Here is a 16394-nt window from a genome sequence, read left to right as displayed (position 1 = left end):
TGCTTCTCTTTACTTACGATAGCAACGCGTAATCGAATGTATTTATTTCGTAACAAAGAGCCGTGCACATGTATTATCGTTTCCCCTTTCTCCACGCAAGGATTCTTGCGCGGTCGTTTGGTGTGAGTAAACATTGTTTGTAACACAATGCATTCGTATTCTACATAAGTAGTCTTTTTATACTCTTGCATACTCTTGATTAATAAAATTTTGTAAGCAAGACGCCTTCGCCTCGTTCCTACCCGAGACAGATAGTTATAAAGGATTAAAATACCTTCAACGATTTTAAATTGACTGCAATGTACATTCGTAATAGCTTTTATTATGAAAATAGATTAACGCAATTCAAAAATTTAGGTACATACTAAGAACAAATTATTAATATGGTAATACATACGAACAACATTAAGCGATTAACTTTGCAGAAACAGAAATAATTATAGCTTTGTTTTTACACGATGATGGATGAAAAACTTACATATATTAAATTTCTGTGTGAAACAAATACTGTTATTATATAGATTTGAAAATTTGATAAGTTATTTAGAACGCAATTTGATATATATATATATATATATATATATATATATATATATCGTTTTTTCCCACATAGTTTCTTAAAAAATGATTATACGAGTGTTCGACGTAATATTTGATATATTAAATGGTAGCAATGAGACTTCTCATTCCGGCACCGTTGGCTTTGCAAAGAGCATTAAAGATGTGCTTGTGATTAGTTTCCTGCTCCATCCTCCTGGCTATCTCGTGCGCTCTTTTTGTGATTATAGAAGGTATGCCTGCTAGTCGAGCGGCATTGAATCCGTAAGACTTTGGACATGCCCCTTCGCTGAGCTTGTACAAAAACGTCACGGTCTCTTGTGACACTTCCTCCTCCTCCTCCGTTTCCACCATGCATGCCTGAAAATTAAAAATGCATCGTAAAGTAGTTCAGAAACTTCTTAAGAATACATACATGATTAATATATATGTGTAACGAACTAGTAACGTAACTATATAATACTTTCTATCTTTTGAATGAAAGATCTATACGAAAGATTTAAATATGTCGAAGCATCTCACCATATGAGCTAACGTGACTTCTTTATTGGTTTTGTAATCCTCAACTAAAGAATGGTAATGCGTTGAGAACAATGTGCGACACTTTAGCTTGGTCAATGCATCAACAACCGCAGCCGCGATTGCTGTACCGTCATAGGTTGATGTGCCGCGTCCTGTGGTAAGGAAATACTTTTTATCAATTCCGTCTCGCGACGGAATAAAGGAAAAAATAAGCGTCAGTTTGATATGATTAAAAGACGTAGTAACACGATATAGTGATAGAATCTTGCGAGAAAATCATTATGACGGTAATAAATGCGCTCGTTTTGAACATATTAATATGCGCGTGTAGTTTTCTGCTTGTTCTTACCCAACTCGTCGAGAAGAACCAGCGAATAGGGCGTAGCGTGTTGCAGTATCGCAGCAGTTTCACTTAGTTCGACCAAGAACGTACTCTGACCGGCCAGAATATCGTCGTTCGCGCCCAGTCGCGTGAAAATACGGTCCACCAGGGTTATGCAGCACGAGCTGGCTGGAACGTAGCTGCCCTAGTTATGCAAGAAAATTAAATTCATGTTTTCACGTTTTATCGACGTAATAACCAATTGGTCGCACTCGCGTGTATGTTCCTTGCGAGACTTACTATTTGCGCCATGATCGTGATCAGACCCACTTGGCGCATGAGGGTCGATTTGCCTCCCATATTCGGACCCGTCAGAATCACGAAAGAGGCGGCATCGTCGGTTGCCAACGAAGTATCATTCGGTATAAAATTGTCAGACGTGATGCAGGGATGCTTTCCGTCTTTTATCCTGATGAATACCTACAAGAATGGCGCTCATTGTCGTTGTTCCGGTAAAGGAGTAATCATTGATCTATGACAATTGTTACCCTAACGATACTCACCTCACCATCCGATCCGTCGTGTATCTCCGGGATACACATATCACCGTTTCGCGCGTAATCCGCGAGAGAGATGAGCACATCCACGGTTGCTAATTTGTGAATGGCTGCATGCCACATATCATATTTTTCGCTGAACTGCGCAAATATTCGCCGGTTAAGATCCTTCAGCACCTTATCTTTGTGCTCTTCTGCATTCATTTGTCTCGCCAAAAGCTCCTGCAATGATAAAGATCAACTTTTTTCATTTTTATATCTACAGAAACACTGACGGGTTTTTCTAAAATTCAAAATTGTGAATTATTATTCTTACCTTTGCCTCGGCGGTATAATAACGTTTGAAGCCTTTTCTTTGCGTCGTTAATTCGTACCCGGGACCAACTTTCTTAACTTGCGATTCGGGAACTTCGATTTGATAACGTTTTCTATCTGCTCCGTGGAATGTTATTTTTACACCAAAGTGTTGCTTTTGTTTTTCCAAATATCTGTCTAAATCTTTCTTATTCTGCGCGAGCTCAATTAAAACTGAATCATATTCAGCATCTACTCCCTTTTTCGGAACAATGTAGCCTTGCTTTTTAGCTTCTTCGTGATCAAATGCGGTCTGAAATTATTATAATGCCGCAGATAAGTCAAGTAAAAAAAGAAAAGAAACAATCGGAGGAATTGAAAATGAATGCGCTACCTTAAAATAGTCTAATGTCTCCCTTAATTGGGGGAATTCACCGTCCGGTTCGTACCGAGTATAACGAGTTATCAAGCTACTTTTGAAATCTGTAAAACGCAGATTATTAGAAATAAAAATTTATAATACGTGTGAAAAATAAAAATAAGAACGTACCATCAAACAGTTCGATGAATTTCAGCACTTCTTCGAATTTAGCGAGTGTCGTGGTGAAATCTACAATCACCCTTTTTGAATATGTGGGACCCTCAAACATTATGGCTCTACCGTCAGGATGATCTTTCATTCTAGCAGCATTTCCCTGAGCGTGTATTCTGTTAAAATGAAAAAAATATATGTTTACATTAATATTTTAGATTTGCCGAAGCGGAATTTATCATCGCCAGTAATTTTTTTCAACTTACTTGCTCAAAAGTCTTTCAAGATCTGGTAGAGTTGACAAAATTGCGCGAGCCGACTGCATCACGTCCATTCGATCCACTAATTCCCGTACAGCTTCCTGGCGCTCTATAATAACGTTTTTGCGGCAAGATGGCTTGCAGATCCATTCGCGCAGCAATCTAAAAATACATATTTTTTAGAATATCAACTTATTTAGCTTATAGACTATACATAAAAAATAGCACATTCGAGATTTACCTTTTACCGAACGCAGTACAGCAACGGTCTAATATACCGATGAGTGAACCATCTCCGAAGAGCCTTAGATTTTTTATCGTAACAGCATCTATTACCATGGTGTTTGCGTAATTGAGACCTGCGCGGCTGCTCGCGGCCGAAAAGTCCGGCGGAGTGTAAGTATTGAAACAGCCTTGCGCTAATAATTGCTGTTCGAGTAGGAACTCCTTCAGCAAATACACGCATCCTCCTAGTGCGTGTATTGCCAATTCTTTATTATCTGCCGGCGTTAAACCCAAGCTGTCTCCTGATGCACAACAAAAAACAATTCGTATTACACACGCATTATCATAAATATGTAAAAACAAAGAAAAAGATTTTTTTAAATTATGATCAATTACCTTCGTTTAAGTAGGGTTTCAGACCCTCAGGCCATGCGAAGCTCGAGTCGTTTTCCTTTTTGAAATAACTGCCTTCGTGAAGTTTCTTTAAAAAGACAAACAAGGGATATTTATAATACACACTAATAATTTATCTACACAATTTTTAATTTTAATATACTAAGCATTATCTGTTACTGACTTTCAGTACAGTTGTAGCAGACCAGAATTGTGACTCGCGTTGTAGCGGTTCTTTTAGCGCCGCTGGTAGAGTGTTGTTTATAAGCCGCAGAGTTTTTTGCGATAAGGTACCACGTTCATATATTACCTAAGAGACAAAGCAGAAGTCAGCATGTATACATGTTTATCAGTAAATGTGTGTAATATTTAAATCATGATCTCGTACGTGAACCGGTGGATGATGAGCCAGCAGAGTCAATAGTCTCGAATCGCAGCGATCATCGACAAACTGGCCGAGGTAAAATTCACCTATCGTCGTATCTATAAAGCATACTCCGAAGGAGCTGATCGTTGAACCAAGATCGCATTTTTCGACCAGGGATAACAGATAATTGGAGTTGGGTGTAGACGCTTCCACGTCTAACGGAGTATACACTCTTGTACCCCTAGTACTGATTTGACAAATTTCGCGCTTCACGACTTTATCGAATTTTGTCGGTCTAGCCACTGCAAACAAAAAGATACAGATGCTCAATGTTTCGAATGTATTCATTTGCGTGAAACAAAATTATATATTTCTGTGCAATTTCATACTTTTGCTGCAACGCGCCGCCATCATTTCTGGATTCTCAGTTTGCTCAATTCGTGCGACTTTGTATCCTCTTTCTATTAGACTCGCCGAATAACGACCATATCCAATTTCAGGGAATCCGGAATGCGCAAATTCACCCTGCAATAAAATACTTGACGTTACATAATGAATTCAGGAGCAATTGTGACAATTTTCCTAAGTATGTACATAACTTACTCGCATGTACGTAAGACTAAGCTCATTGACACCGATAACCGCATCCATGTGATACAACTCGTAGAATTTGCCAATTTTGTAGAAAAATACACAGTCAAAGTGCTTACTTTTTAATTCCCACCATTGCCTCATCGCCTAAACAAAATTTTAGAACGAACAACTGTAACGATGTGTTAATAGGTAACGAAGCGTTATACGACAGGAGCTTCTCTTACGGGAGTTTGATTATTTAAGAAATCAGTGGGGACGTGAAGCGTTTTGGGATCATAATCTGGATCCTTCGGTGTTTTTCTGTTTATATCCCTTATCTTTTCTGGTTGCAGGAACTCGAATTTCAAATGAGGCCAAGTAGGCGTAGCTGGAAGTCCATTGCTTACAGGTTGATTTTGAATTTGCGCAGATCGTTTCGAATCTTTCTTGTTCTACAAAGGTATTGCGAAATCCATTAATTTTTTTTTGTATGGCAATATTCAGTCGAAAAGCGATATATGTTGTACGAACGCTGGTAGCAATAAGTGACGATTATCCTTAGCGGGAGTTAATTATTTAAAAATAAGAATAAAAAAATATAGACATCAATCTTGTAATTAATTATGTATGTACTTACAGTCTTTGTATTACGAGAACGATTTGCTTGTGCTGGCTTGGATTTAAAATTGGTCTTTTTCTTTTTCTGGAAAAAAACATATATTAAATAAAACCTTTATGTGATAGTGTATATTAACATTTATCATAACTTGAAAATAATTGTTTCTACCTCTGGCGTTTCCTCCTCCGTCCCTGTCGAAGATTCATTCTCGCTATCTTCTTCGGAAACTGATTCAGATTCCTCAGACTCGGCATCTGTAATATGCAATATTGAATACGTAATATTGCCCTTCCCAACAACCGTCTTATCAACTTACAATTATGATAACTCAGAGATACTATTGCTTATGCGATCAACAAACCTGGCTTAAATTCATCTCCAGAATCTTCGCCAGACTCAACATCGGGAATAATGAGACGCCGTTTCTTAGGCCTTATAGGTTCGTCTTCTTCTTCTTCTTCAGTGTCCTCTTTATGCGTTCTCTTCTTATCATCGGTATTTTTATTTTCTTTTCCATTTCTGACAAATCCTACGTATAAATATAGTACAACACGTAGATATAATAATTACGAAGAATGTAGCATTAATTAAAATTACAGATTAAGGAAAAAAATATAGTGCAATAGAGTAGAATTTAAATTGCTAACTGAATAAACCATACGATTTTTATTGGTATGTAATACATAAATATTTGAGTCGACAACAATGGTTATACCGTCACACATGTGAGTGAACGTTAATTACATAAAATATCATTTCATATAGCATCACAGTAGTGAAAAGCAGCGTCACGTATAAGACCATGATATATTTTATCCTCATACGTGTCGTTCGACACGATCGATAGCGTATTTTCACTCAAAAATCAGTTTTTACAAGTCGAACCTTTGTTCTTTTGTTCCCTCTTAGGAGTCTGCGACTTCGCTCGCACTTCCTTCGCCGCCTCCGGCTTCTTGACAGTTTTCGGAGACGTGAAATAATTAAGTATCGTATTTACTTTCGGCATATTTCGTTACGAATTGAACAAAACCAATTGTTGAAAGATATTATTTATAGAAATTACGGCGGAAAGAATCTCTGCGAGAACGATGCGGCGATGCGTCGATACAGAAGCGGTGCAACGTGCAACGAGGGATCGAAAGCCCGGCAAAATCGGGCGTCTCTCGCGGTTTTCCGAAACGCATCGTGATTCTGATCGCCGACAGCGCCGACAACCGTTTTATGCCCGTATCACACTAGCGATTGGCGATTGCGTTTACGTTTGCGTAAATCGCGAATCGCACGCGCCAGCAGCTACTTTTTGATTGGTCTAGAGACGTAAACGCAATCGCCAATCGCTAGTGTGATACGGGCATAACTCGAATATCCCCGACTTTCGCAAAATGTACATACGGGGAATTTAAGACGATTTCGGTCGAATTTCAATCAACACCAACGATTAAATATTATTTCTATGGAATTTTTAATTTTTCATTGTTTAATATACGCGAAAAAAACATTAAAATTAAGACGATTCGAAAAGAGAATCTGAAAATAGCCACTCTTCTCTCCGCTCTTGTTTCGTGCTGCGACATTTCCCAAAATTTCCTGAGGGGGCGCCAGCGCACAGCAAATTTTTTTCAATCTGCAGAAATTTGATGGAAGCTCCACTCCGGTCGGAACAAGAAACATTTGTTTTGAAAGCACTGTATTCAAAGGTTAAGTTGGAACAGCACGGTGGATCGCTGAAGCTAATTGAAAATAGAAAGAGTACAATTTTTAAATGTAGTCCGACGAAGGTGCGCGACTGCGACATTCGTGACCGGTTTATCGGACGAGCCTGTCAAACGAGCGTCAAACTGATCAAACTCGTCGCTTTGACACAGCTGACAGCCGACAGCTGACCGCTGACAGCTGATCCTCGAATTCAGCGACGATGCAGCGGGACGACATCCTGATCCAGGAGATCGAGGGCATCGACGACTACCTGGGCCCGACGTTCCGGTGAGCGAAATCAACGGGTTCGGGGATGGAAGTCGGAAATTAAAGTACGCGCCCGCCCCCGATCAGAATCCACCCCCTTCACGCAGATGCGACGAGCTCGCGGGCCGCGGCATGCGCATATGCGCTCGAGGGGGTGGCTTTGAAGAGAGGGATGGAATCATATATATAGACGCGCCCATTCCGCGTATAAACTCGTCCAGCTCGTCCTCCCGAGCGAACTTCCAATTTTGCGGTCGCGCGACTCGGTCTCGAGAATGTCAATTAATCTGGCACAGAATCTTCTGTCGTCGATGGTGCCGAAACACGAGTACCTACTTTATGAGATAGAATCGACCGACACTAATAGCATAGGCCTCGTTTTCAGGTATTGTCAGGGTGCAAATGGTGAATTACATATATAGGTATAATTCACCCGGGAACAGTCGCCTGGCGCCTGGGCTGATTTTTACACCACGTATCGAAAAAATTAAGTTGGCGCCACAGTAATTTTAATACGCTTCTTTCGTTTGTAAAATATTTTTTATTTTCTCTTAAAAGTGTTGAATAAAACTATATATACGTGTCCTCAAATATTAATAAATTATAAAACAATTGAAAATATGTAATTTGTAATTACTGGCAATGATTTTTAATTGGAGCGTAAAAATTTCCTCAGGCATTGATTTTATACAAAGAAAAAATCACAGGCGTCCGTTTCCAGATAGAAAAATCTGTATTATTAGAAGACGATGGAAACTGTTCTCACGTTTGGTTTATATTGCAGAGCGATTTACGATGGCCACGAGCATCAGAAATTTATGGAGAAGCTCGATGACCGTATTAAGGCTCACGACAAGGACATCGAGAGGATGTGCAACCATCACTATCAGGGATTCATCGATTCTATTCGGGAGCTCTTACAAGTTCGCTCGCAGGCGCAACAGTTGAATGTTAGTTTTGCTGCTAAAATAATTAATTAGCAACAGGAATATTTGACTCTTCGATGCAGCGCAACGTGCATTTTTTAATATGTAAGGCATTCTTTAATCCTGATTCAACCTTGTCATTGCGCAGGCAGAGATATTGGAGCTTGACAAATGCATCACCGCCACGTCCACCAAGGTGATCGAGAAGGGCGAGGAACTCGTAAAAGCTCGCAAAGTCGAGAGCAACATGGCTGCTGCTGTAGACAGCCTGACTATGTGCCTTCCTGTCTTAGCTGCGTATGCCAAGTTGCAGAAACAATTAAAGGATAAACGTTACTATCCAGCCTTGAAAACGCTGGAGCAGTTGGAGCATCATGATCTGCCGAAAGTTACGAATTATAGATTTTCCTCTCAAATTACGCAACAAATTCCGCAGTAAGTTGGAAGAATCTTTTTTCAAGTATCTCGCTCTTATGTGCGATGTTACAAAAAACATTGTGGAATCGTTTTTCTCGTTCCAGATTGCGCGAGAATATTAAGGATGCATCTATGTCTGATTTGAGAGATTTTTTAGAAAATATAAGAAAGCATTCGCCAAAGATCGGGGAAGTTGCAATGAGGCATGTGAGTAATTTTCTTTTCTTTTTACTTATTGTTAACTGGGCGGACCTATTATCGGTGTATAATTTATTAACTTGGCAACTTTTTATTAGACCGCCGAACAGTTAGCGACTGAGGCAGAAATTATAGGAAGGAAGAAAAAGAGATCTCACCCGAATCAGTCAAACGAAATCGAGGAGGAACTGAGCGCTCAAGATTTAATGGATTTCAGTCCCGTGTATCGATGTATGCATATCTATACTGTGCTCCGGGAAGGAGACACTTTCAAAACGTACTATAGGCAACAAAGAAAGCAGCAAGCTAGACTAGTTTTGCAGCCACCCATCAACATGGTAAATTCGCTCACCGAGTACTGCTTTATCTGTATGTGTTCCCGTAACGAGATATCTTTTTATTTTTAGCACGAGAGTATAGTTGGATATCAGACTTATCTACACGGTATCATTGGTTTCTTTGTGGTAGAAGATCACATATTGAATACAGGAAACGGACTAGCTACTCGCGCATACTTGGACGAGCTTTGGACCATGGCATTGTCCACCATAGTGAATGCTTTACGCACGCATTCGGTAAATTATCATATAAACGGTGCTATATTTTATATAATTATAATTAATATAAGAGAATTTATATTTTTTTAGGCATATTGCACGGACGCTACACTTATACTAAAAATAAAAAATCTTATTATGTTATTCAATACTACCCTAAGGGTAAGTGGCAAAGTGCATTCATCCTTCATTGTTCGTACGTATATATACATGTGTAATATATTCAATTCTTTCTTTATTATCTATTAATAGGATTACGGCTACTCCGTAGAACAACTATGGGATTTGTTACAAGAAATTAGAGTTCATTACAACGAAGTGCTAATGCAACATTGGGTGCAAGTATTCAGGGATATTTTGGACGAAGATAATTTCTTGCCAATTCAAGTAATTATCATTCATACTTGTGAAACATTTGACTTTTGCTAAATCGTTTATTTACTCGATTACCACGTTCCAGGTTACAACGCAAGCAGAATATGACCAAGTTTTGAATCTATTTCCTTATCACGACGAGGAATTGCAAAAAGCTGAATTTCCAAAGAAATTTCCATTTTCTGACATGGTACCGAAGGTTTATCAGCAAGTAAAAGAATTTATCTACGCTTGCTTAAAATTTTCAGAGGACTTGAACTTCACGCAAATGGAGATTGACGAAATGATATGCAAATCAACGAATCTGTTACTAACCAGAACTTTCAGCGGATGCTTATCATCCTTGTTTCGCAAGCCATCCTTAGCACTTTTGCAAGTAGTACAAATTATAATAAATACGGGATATCTCGAGAAATCGACAAAATATTTAGAAGAATTTGTGACTAATATTACTGGGTAAATATCTAACAATCATTATATCCTCTTTTTTTTAGCTCTTTGTAAGCTATTAAATTATGTCCAAATTTTTCTAGCACACCGCATCAAGGACAATTAAGTTGCATGGACGTAGAATCCGCTATGTTTCGAGTCGCGCGAGATGATGCTGAGAACCAGATTTGCGATAAACTGAAGAATAAGCTGGATGAATTTTTAGAATTGGAGAATTACGATTGGAACTTGGCGGAACCTCAAGGACATGCTTCGGGATTCATTACGGATCTTATTGCGTTTTTGCAGAGTACTTTAACATGCTTCACTAATTTACCGGTAAGTATTGCAAATTAATGCGATTTTACACATATGTCTTTTAAAATATAAAAATATTATATAATAATTGATAATTAATATTTCAGGATGAAGTAGCTCAAGTGGCGTGCAAATCCGCATGTTCTCACATCGCTAAGGCCATATTGGGCATATTAATTAGTGAAGATGTGAAACAGATATCCATGGGTGCATTGCAACAAGTTAATTTAGATACGATACAATGCGAACGTAAATTTTTATATTTTTTTATTTAACACTAATACATTTTCTTAAGAATATAAAAATTCAAATCAAATTATTATAAATTTCCAGAATTTGCTGCTTCTGAGCCAGTCGTTGGTTTGCCAGAAGGAATCTTATTGCAGTATTTCTCGCAATTACGACAGTTACTAGATTTATTTATGAGTTGGGACTGGCCTACTTATTTTCACGACTACGGTCATGACTCTAATAAATATGATTTAGTAACCCCGAATATGGCTGTGCTTCTGCTGGAAAAGTATGTATTATACATGCTATTTGCATCTTTGTTTTGCGTTTATTAATGTGCATCGTTTTATTGACATACATCTTTTTAGGTTGAAAGAGTCTGATAAGAAAACGGTGTTCTCTGTGTTAAAGAAAAGCGAAAGAGATAAGAAGAAATTACTTGAAACTGTATTAAAACAATTACGTCAACTAGCACAGACTACTCAACAGCAGTAGGAGTTGGAATCAATAGTGTAACATAGATTTATTCCGAGAATATGTAAATATATATTAATTTTTATATAGAAGCATTGCAAGAACGTGATTCTTGATAATGAATATTTATTATAAAAGTATGTCTGCGCTATTCGCACATCCCGTAAGTCCCTTAACATGTTTTTTTTTTATTATCCGTCAATTTCAAATTGTTTTCAACGTATAATTATATATTATAAATATTTATATAAATACACACAGGGATTAATGTAATGAGAAATAATTAAAGTACGACGTAATATTTGTGTTCCCATATACTTATTATTTTAATTTCCTTCTATATTGGCATTGTTATATTACATGTAAACGAGTCACAATATCGTACAATTACTGTACAGCAGATTAAGTATAATGTATAAAGTTCCAATTGCTACACCTCATATACAGTGTAATAATTCTTGGAATCATACAAAAAGTTTGACGCAATTTATTCGGTAATCACGAGAAATTTACGACATTGGGGATTAACAATGCCAAAATTTTTCGTGCCGAAATATAAAGTAAATATATAAGTTGATATAGAAATATATAGGTATATATTGAGAATATTTTTTAAAATAGAGATTAAATACAAATCAACAATAATTCCAGTAAAGTAGTACCAAGAGCACAATGCCTGGCTACGACAAATCCATGTAATGGTAGAAGTAAAACCAATTATATTAATAATACGCATAATTGTGTGTTGCATGTGGCACAATTTAGTCGGTGTGTGATGCAAATTGTAATCAATTAAGACTATTCATCGATGTTGTCGGGATCCACATCATCAGGTAGCATGGAATATTTGTTGGAAGCTACAAAATTCTTTAGGGAAAAAAAAAAAAAGAATATTTTAATGCTACATCTCTATTCATCAGTCATAGTTTCACATGAATTTTACTCACCGGAGCTTGTTCGTCTTTAGCCTTCGGCATTCTACTGATTTCATCTTTTTCTTTGTCTTTGCGATCCCTACAAACAATAAGTGAGGGAGCTATGTTATAAGTCTAACAATTTAGTCGGCGCGCAGTTTACTAAGGTTGGGGAAAAAATATGTGTAATACACAAAAAAATATTAGACTACTAAGATCCAAGCTCGGACCGTAAATGGAGTTTTATTCTAATTTAATTGTATATTATAACGATCACACATATCTATTATTAATGATAAATAAAATATGAGTAAGCGCAAATCTCGCGTGTCGCTAAAAAAAATGTATTTTTCTCTGTTAATACCTTTCCGCCGCACGAATATCCTTCTCGACGGGTTTCTGAGGTCCTTTGGATGTCGGCGGCCCAGAACGAGAGACTGGTGATGCTTTGGATCCACTTTGCTCCTCTACTTTAAAATTAAAAATATATATGTTACATTTATCAACGTATGTATGCGAAATAAAGAAATTTTGTAAGAGTGTTTAAAGGCGAAAAAAGGTTACCAGAACGAGTAGGAGTTGGTTGAGATCGTGGCGCGGATCTCTCAAGCCGAGCGCCTCTATCTTCTTCCGATCGCCAAGCTGGTCGACCCCTCTCTTTCTCCTTCTCCTTCTCCTTCTCTTTCTCATTTTCATTCTCATTCTCATTCTCATTCTCATTCTCTTTCTCCTTCTCCTTATCCTTGTCTTTGTCGTCGCGTCCTTCCTGCAAGCGGAAATTATTTAAGTCACGACTTTTTATAGATATAGACGTACTGCTCGTGCTCAGTTTGAAATACTTACGCCATTACGTCGACCCCAAGTACCTTCTCTACGTTCTTTAGTGTCCCTGGAAAGAAAACACGTCAGAATTTTTAATAGAAACGAACATTATTACGCAAATTTTATGAAAATACAACGAAGTATCCTTGACATGAAACGACACAATTTTTTCGATAAAATTCCGAAAAATAAATAATGAAATAATTTACGTTAATAATTTAACAGTTTTGAGTATATTATACATACGTTTCTTCTCGGGATCGTGATTCCGCGTACGACTTGACGAGACGCTCTTCTATCTCTCGGTCACGGGCAGTGGTATCTACAGGCTTCGCAGCACCGAAAATATTGGCTGCTGGCACGGGCGCTGGCGCTCGTTGAGTTGATTCCGAATCTGCCGTTGATTTCGATTCCGTCGTACCGTCAGCTGTTGAATCTTCCGCAGCTGCGATGGACTCGACGGGTTTCGTGCGAGGTTGTAGTTGCAGTTTCGGTCTTTGTCGTGAATCCGCCGCTGAATAATCATAAAAATATCGGTAATTACCAGTAGAGATGCGATATTCTTCGCGTATCTTACAGTACCGAACAATCGTACACTTACGTTTCGGATCACGATCTTGCTGACGATCACGGTTCCAATCGGAATCGCCATAATTGCGACGTGGCCCGAAACTGCTGCTCCTGTCCCCGTCTCTGTCTCTGCTTCTCCCTCTATCGCCAAAACGATTCCAGTCCCTGTCCCTGTCTCTGTCCCTGCTATCATCTCTGAAGCCAGCCCTCTCTTTAAAAGTGGATCCTTTATCGTTGCTGTCTTTCTCGCGCCATGCCCTGTCTCTGTCCCTGCTATCATCTCTGAAGCCAGCCCTCTCTTTAAAAGTGGATCCTTTATCGTTGCTGTCTCTCTCGCGCCATGCACCTGGCTTGTTATCGTAATCGTGTCCTATATTCAATAAAAAATGTTTATTGTAAATTATTTCTTCGAGAATTTATCTCCATCGAAGCTTTCATTTCTCTCCGCAATTGTGAAATTTAGAGAAAAATGTGCATACTTTCTCTGTTGTCAAATCGGTCCCTGTTATCGTATCGACTGCGATAGGAATCTCCTTCCGACAAATCCTCGCGCGGTCCACTTCTCCAGTCGCCGGACGTGCGTTCCGGATCATCGTAATTGTCCCTACGGTTGTCTCTACCCATCCTACCACCTCGACGATCATCGTTACTGCTATTCGAGACTTCAATTCTCACGCGTCTCGTCTTAATGGTCTATATGGAAAGAGATGTGACATTATTTTCAGCAGCTCCCATTTTTATCGCCGATAAATGTTAAGTGCCATTTGCTTACCGTATTTGTCATAGAAAGAGCATCAATTAGACTCTGGCGATCCTCAAATTCAACATAACCGTAGCCTTTAATTTTATTTGCATCTTTTGGCAAACGCATGTTTGAAATCTGTGAAAACGCATAATTTGCAATTGATTTGTGAAAGATAAAAGAAGATAAGAAATCTTCATGTTTGATTATCAAAATGTACAATCAAGATTTCCAGTAAGATTTCATATCAATTAAGTGTACTTGGGGATCGATGGATAGCTTGATTGCAGAATGGTTGCCCGTCGAGTAAAAGTTCCGGGTTCAATCCCTGCTACCCCCATATATTAAAGTTTAAAAATATTATTCTACTTTATATCACACCCTTCAAAACATGAACAGAGCCAAAGTTACACAATGTCAAAAATGTTTATTGGGACTAATTAGTTCCTGCTATGCCCAATTAGATAATTTTAACTGAATATTTGACTCATTTCTATCGGCCAGGAATGATCATAAATCAACGGTCACCCCCATCTTCTTATTCTTACGTAGAATAAAAGTATTTGTTTGAAATATTTATATGCAGGAATCGCCATTTATAGATATTAAAATGATAAGAAGACACAATTGTGACTATATTCAAAGGAAATAAAATTGAAGACTGTAATATTATTTTGTTGCGATATGTCTTCGATTCTTCAAAATATGATCCATATTGTGAGCCATTAAGCAAAGATAACAAAGATACTTGCAAAAGTAACGAACCTTCATATCTGCGAAAAAGTCTGCCAGATCTTCATCGTCTACGTCGTACGGCAGATTGCTTATGTAGGCTACGTAAGGAGGATTTGTAGGGATGCTATCGTCATCCACCCCTGGTCCTCGTGCAGCCCTTGGAGCAGTCGGCAATATAACCGGATCTTTGTTGCTCCTTGATGAAAATCCTTCTGTCAAATTAATAATCAATATGAAGTATTAATACAATAAGAAAGCAAATATAATTTTTACATTGTTACACAGAATATAAACTTATTTAAAAATAATTAAATAATTAAGGACTCAATAATAATAAGAAACAAAAGAAATTGGCAATAAAAGAGAGTCGACGCGGTAATTAGTGCATAATGTCAAAAAACAGAAATTTATAATACGCAAATACATCTGTCTTTTGACATTACGCACTAATTACCGCGTCAACTCTCTTACTGCCAATTTCTTTTATGTTTCTTCTTATTTAAAAAATTGTAGCGTTATACTATATTTCTTCCTTTATTACAATTGTAACGTAGTAAAATAATTTACGTATCCCGCATACACGTATACACGAATAACGCTCGCAATAATTATACGCATTACAATTATATAATTCTGGTGCGCGAGTACAGATGCACTTAATACGTAGCGCGCAAATCTGGCTAAAATTTTCTTATAGAATCGATTAGAAGCTACGATCGATCGTTGATTTCAAACTGGGACAAAGACGATTCCCTCCCCGACTCACCATGATCGTCCTCTACATCGTCAGCCCAATTGGACAATTTCATGGGGATATTCGGGGCCTGCCCGTTTCCGTCGGCGAGGTATGTCATTAAATCCACGGTCTTTCCCTTCTTCTTGGCCTTGTTCTTCTTGCCTGCAAAAATACACACGGGCGTATCGTTAAGAGGAACGGTATCGTCGCGCCCACAGTGTCGAAGCGCGCCTATAAGCAGCTCGTGCAAATATCGAAAGCATGGTGACCACGTCGCGCGGAGTTTGGTTAGGTGCGTGAGCGCGGGGCGAGGGCGAGAACGGCGGCGCGGACGACGCTCCGCCCGGTCACCTAGGCCTTCGAAAAAATCCTTCTCCACCGGGACTCGCCGTCACGTCGACCGAGAGCGTACCTGAGGACATGGTAACGGTTGAGAAATCCACTCCACGGAATTACGTGCCAGGCCGTGCCTACGTGCACCACACGACCACCCTCGCAGAATCCGTATGTAAGAATGAACCATGAACCATGAACATTGAACCATGTTAGCGCGAGATGTACGTACGCGCGATACGCGATACGTCTGTGAATGCACGGAAACATGTTGCGCCATCTTTCTCCTATTTGATATTGGCCCTCGCACACTGGACGCGTTACGAGCAGTCAACGAGAGCTCTGCTTTTCCAGTGACGTCCGGAAAAAGCAGAGCTCTCATTGGCTATCGCTTCATCGCTCGTTACTCATCGCGAAAGAATTTGCTTCTAAT

At 38.7% G+C, this 16394-nt stretch overlaps 3 protein-coding genes across 8 annotated transcripts; 1 reads left to right on the top strand and 2 right to left on the bottom strand.

The window, feature by feature from the left end:
• Positions 1 to 620: 620 nt before the first annotated feature.
• On the bottom strand, positions 621 to 6356 carry Msh6 (DNA mismatch repair protein Msh6). The gene is made up of 20 exons (XM_077420056.1): positions 6108 to 6356; positions 5584 to 5751; positions 5391 to 5476; positions 5241 to 5306; positions 4849 to 5055; positions 4634 to 4768; positions 4420 to 4555; positions 4052 to 4332; positions 3848 to 3973; positions 3667 to 3751; positions 3287 to 3572; positions 3052 to 3207; positions 2804 to 2961; positions 2648 to 2736; positions 2276 to 2566; positions 1966 to 2181; positions 1703 to 1882; positions 1430 to 1607; positions 1081 to 1232; positions 621 to 918 (listed from the first exon to the last, which is right to left on the bottom strand). Exons 1-20 carry the CDS (start codon positions 6226 to 6228, stop codon positions 661 to 663), a joined length of 3375 nt encoding a protein of 1124 aa, XP_077276182.1. The 5' UTR covers positions 6229 to 6356; the 3' UTR covers positions 621 to 660.
• A 509-nt stretch (positions 6357 to 6865) lies between these two features.
• On the top strand, positions 6866 to 11424 carry Sec15 (exocyst complex component Sec15). Of its 4 annotated transcripts, XM_077420059.1 has the most exons (14): positions 6866 to 7205; positions 7570 to 7606; positions 7969 to 8134; positions 8259 to 8545; positions 8632 to 8734; positions 8824 to 9063; positions 9133 to 9300; positions 9373 to 9444; positions 9535 to 9669; positions 9743 to 10113; positions 10191 to 10425; positions 10512 to 10653; positions 10738 to 10924; positions 11004 to 11424. In XM_077420059.1, the coding sequence occupies exons 2-14, from the start codon at positions 7587 to 7589 to the stop codon at positions 11128 to 11130; spliced, it is 2253 nt and encodes a 750-aa protein (XP_077276185.1). In that variant the 5' UTR covers positions 6866 to 7205; positions 7570 to 7586; the 3' UTR covers positions 11131 to 11424. The 4 variants fall into 4 exon arrangements, with proteins under 4 accessions (XP_077276185.1, XP_077276184.1, XP_077276183.1 ...); XM_077420058.1 differs by lacking the exon at positions 7570 to 7606; XM_077420057.1 differs by lacking the exons at positions 6866 to 7205; positions 7570 to 7606 and adding an exon at positions 7238 to 7569.
• On the bottom strand, positions 11411 to 16198 carry Eif4b (eukaryotic translation initiation factor 4B). Of its 3 annotated transcripts, none has more exons than XM_077420064.1 (12): positions 16041 to 16198; positions 15659 to 15790; positions 14923 to 15101; positions 14188 to 14295; positions 13895 to 14108; positions 13447 to 13785; positions 13092 to 13359; positions 12867 to 12912; positions 12588 to 12789; positions 12388 to 12493; positions 12057 to 12123; positions 11411 to 11976 (listed from the first exon to the last, which is right to left on the bottom strand). In XM_077420064.1, the coding sequence occupies exons 1-12, from the start codon at positions 16048 to 16050 to the stop codon at positions 11908 to 11910; spliced, it is 1740 nt and encodes a 579-aa protein (XP_077276190.1). In that variant the 5' UTR covers positions 16051 to 16198; the 3' UTR covers positions 11411 to 11907. The 3 variants fall into 3 exon arrangements, with proteins under 3 accessions (XP_077276190.1, XP_077276187.1, XP_077276188.1); XM_077420061.1 differs by having other exon boundaries at positions 14923 to 15104; positions 16041 to 16197; XM_077420062.1 differs by having other exon boundaries at positions 12388 to 12490; positions 14923 to 15104; positions 16041 to 16197.
• Between the last annotated feature and the right edge of the window lie 196 nt (positions 16199 to 16394).

Source organism: Temnothorax americanus, unplaced genomic scaffold, assembly GCF_048541705.1.
Source record: "Temnothorax americanus isolate GAGA-0224 unplaced genomic scaffold, ASM4854170v1 Scaffold6, whole genome shotgun sequence".
Taxonomy (NCBI): domain Eukaryota; kingdom Metazoa; phylum Arthropoda; class Insecta; order Hymenoptera; family Formicidae; genus Temnothorax; species Temnothorax americanus.
Note: the sequence above shows the minus strand (reverse complement) of the source record. Positions and strands in the feature narration are given on the sequence as shown.

Excerpts from the sequence above, each read along its gene's own strand:
- Msh6 (XM_077420056.1), bottom strand. The coding sequence starts at position 6,228 with ATGCCGAAAGTAAATACGATACTTAATTATTTCACGTCTCCGAAAACT. Across the intron at positions 5,477-5,583 it reads TGGAGATGAATTTAAGCCAG|ATGCCGAGTCTGAGGAATCT; the intron begins GTTTGTTGATCG and ends TGCATATTACAG. Across the intron at positions 2,737-2,803 it reads ATTCATCGAACTGTTTGATG|ATTTCAAAAGTAGCTTGATA; the intron begins GTACGTTCTTAT and ends TGCGTTTTACAG.
- Sec15 (XM_077420057.1), top strand. The coding sequence starts at position 7,460 with ATGTCAATTAATCTGGCACAGAATCTTCTGTCGTCGATGGTGCCGAAA. Across the intron at positions 9,445-9,534 it reads TATTCAATACTACCCTAAGG|GATTACGGCTACTCCGTAGA; the intron begins GTAAGTGGCAAA and ends ATCTATTAATAG. Across the intron at positions 10,654-10,737 it reads AGATACGATACAATGCGAAC|AATTTGCTGCTTCTGAGCCA; the intron begins GTAAATTTTTAT and ends ATAAATTTCCAG.
- Eif4b (XM_077420061.1), bottom strand. Across the intron at positions 14,109-14,187 it reads CTCTTTCTATGACAAATACG|ACCATTAAGACGAGACGCGT; the intron begins GTAAGCAAATGG and ends CTTTCCATATAG. Across the intron at positions 12,913-13,091 it reads TCACGATCCCGAGAAGAAAC|GGACACTAAAGAACGTAGAG; the intron begins GTATGTATAATA and ends TTTTCTTTCCAG.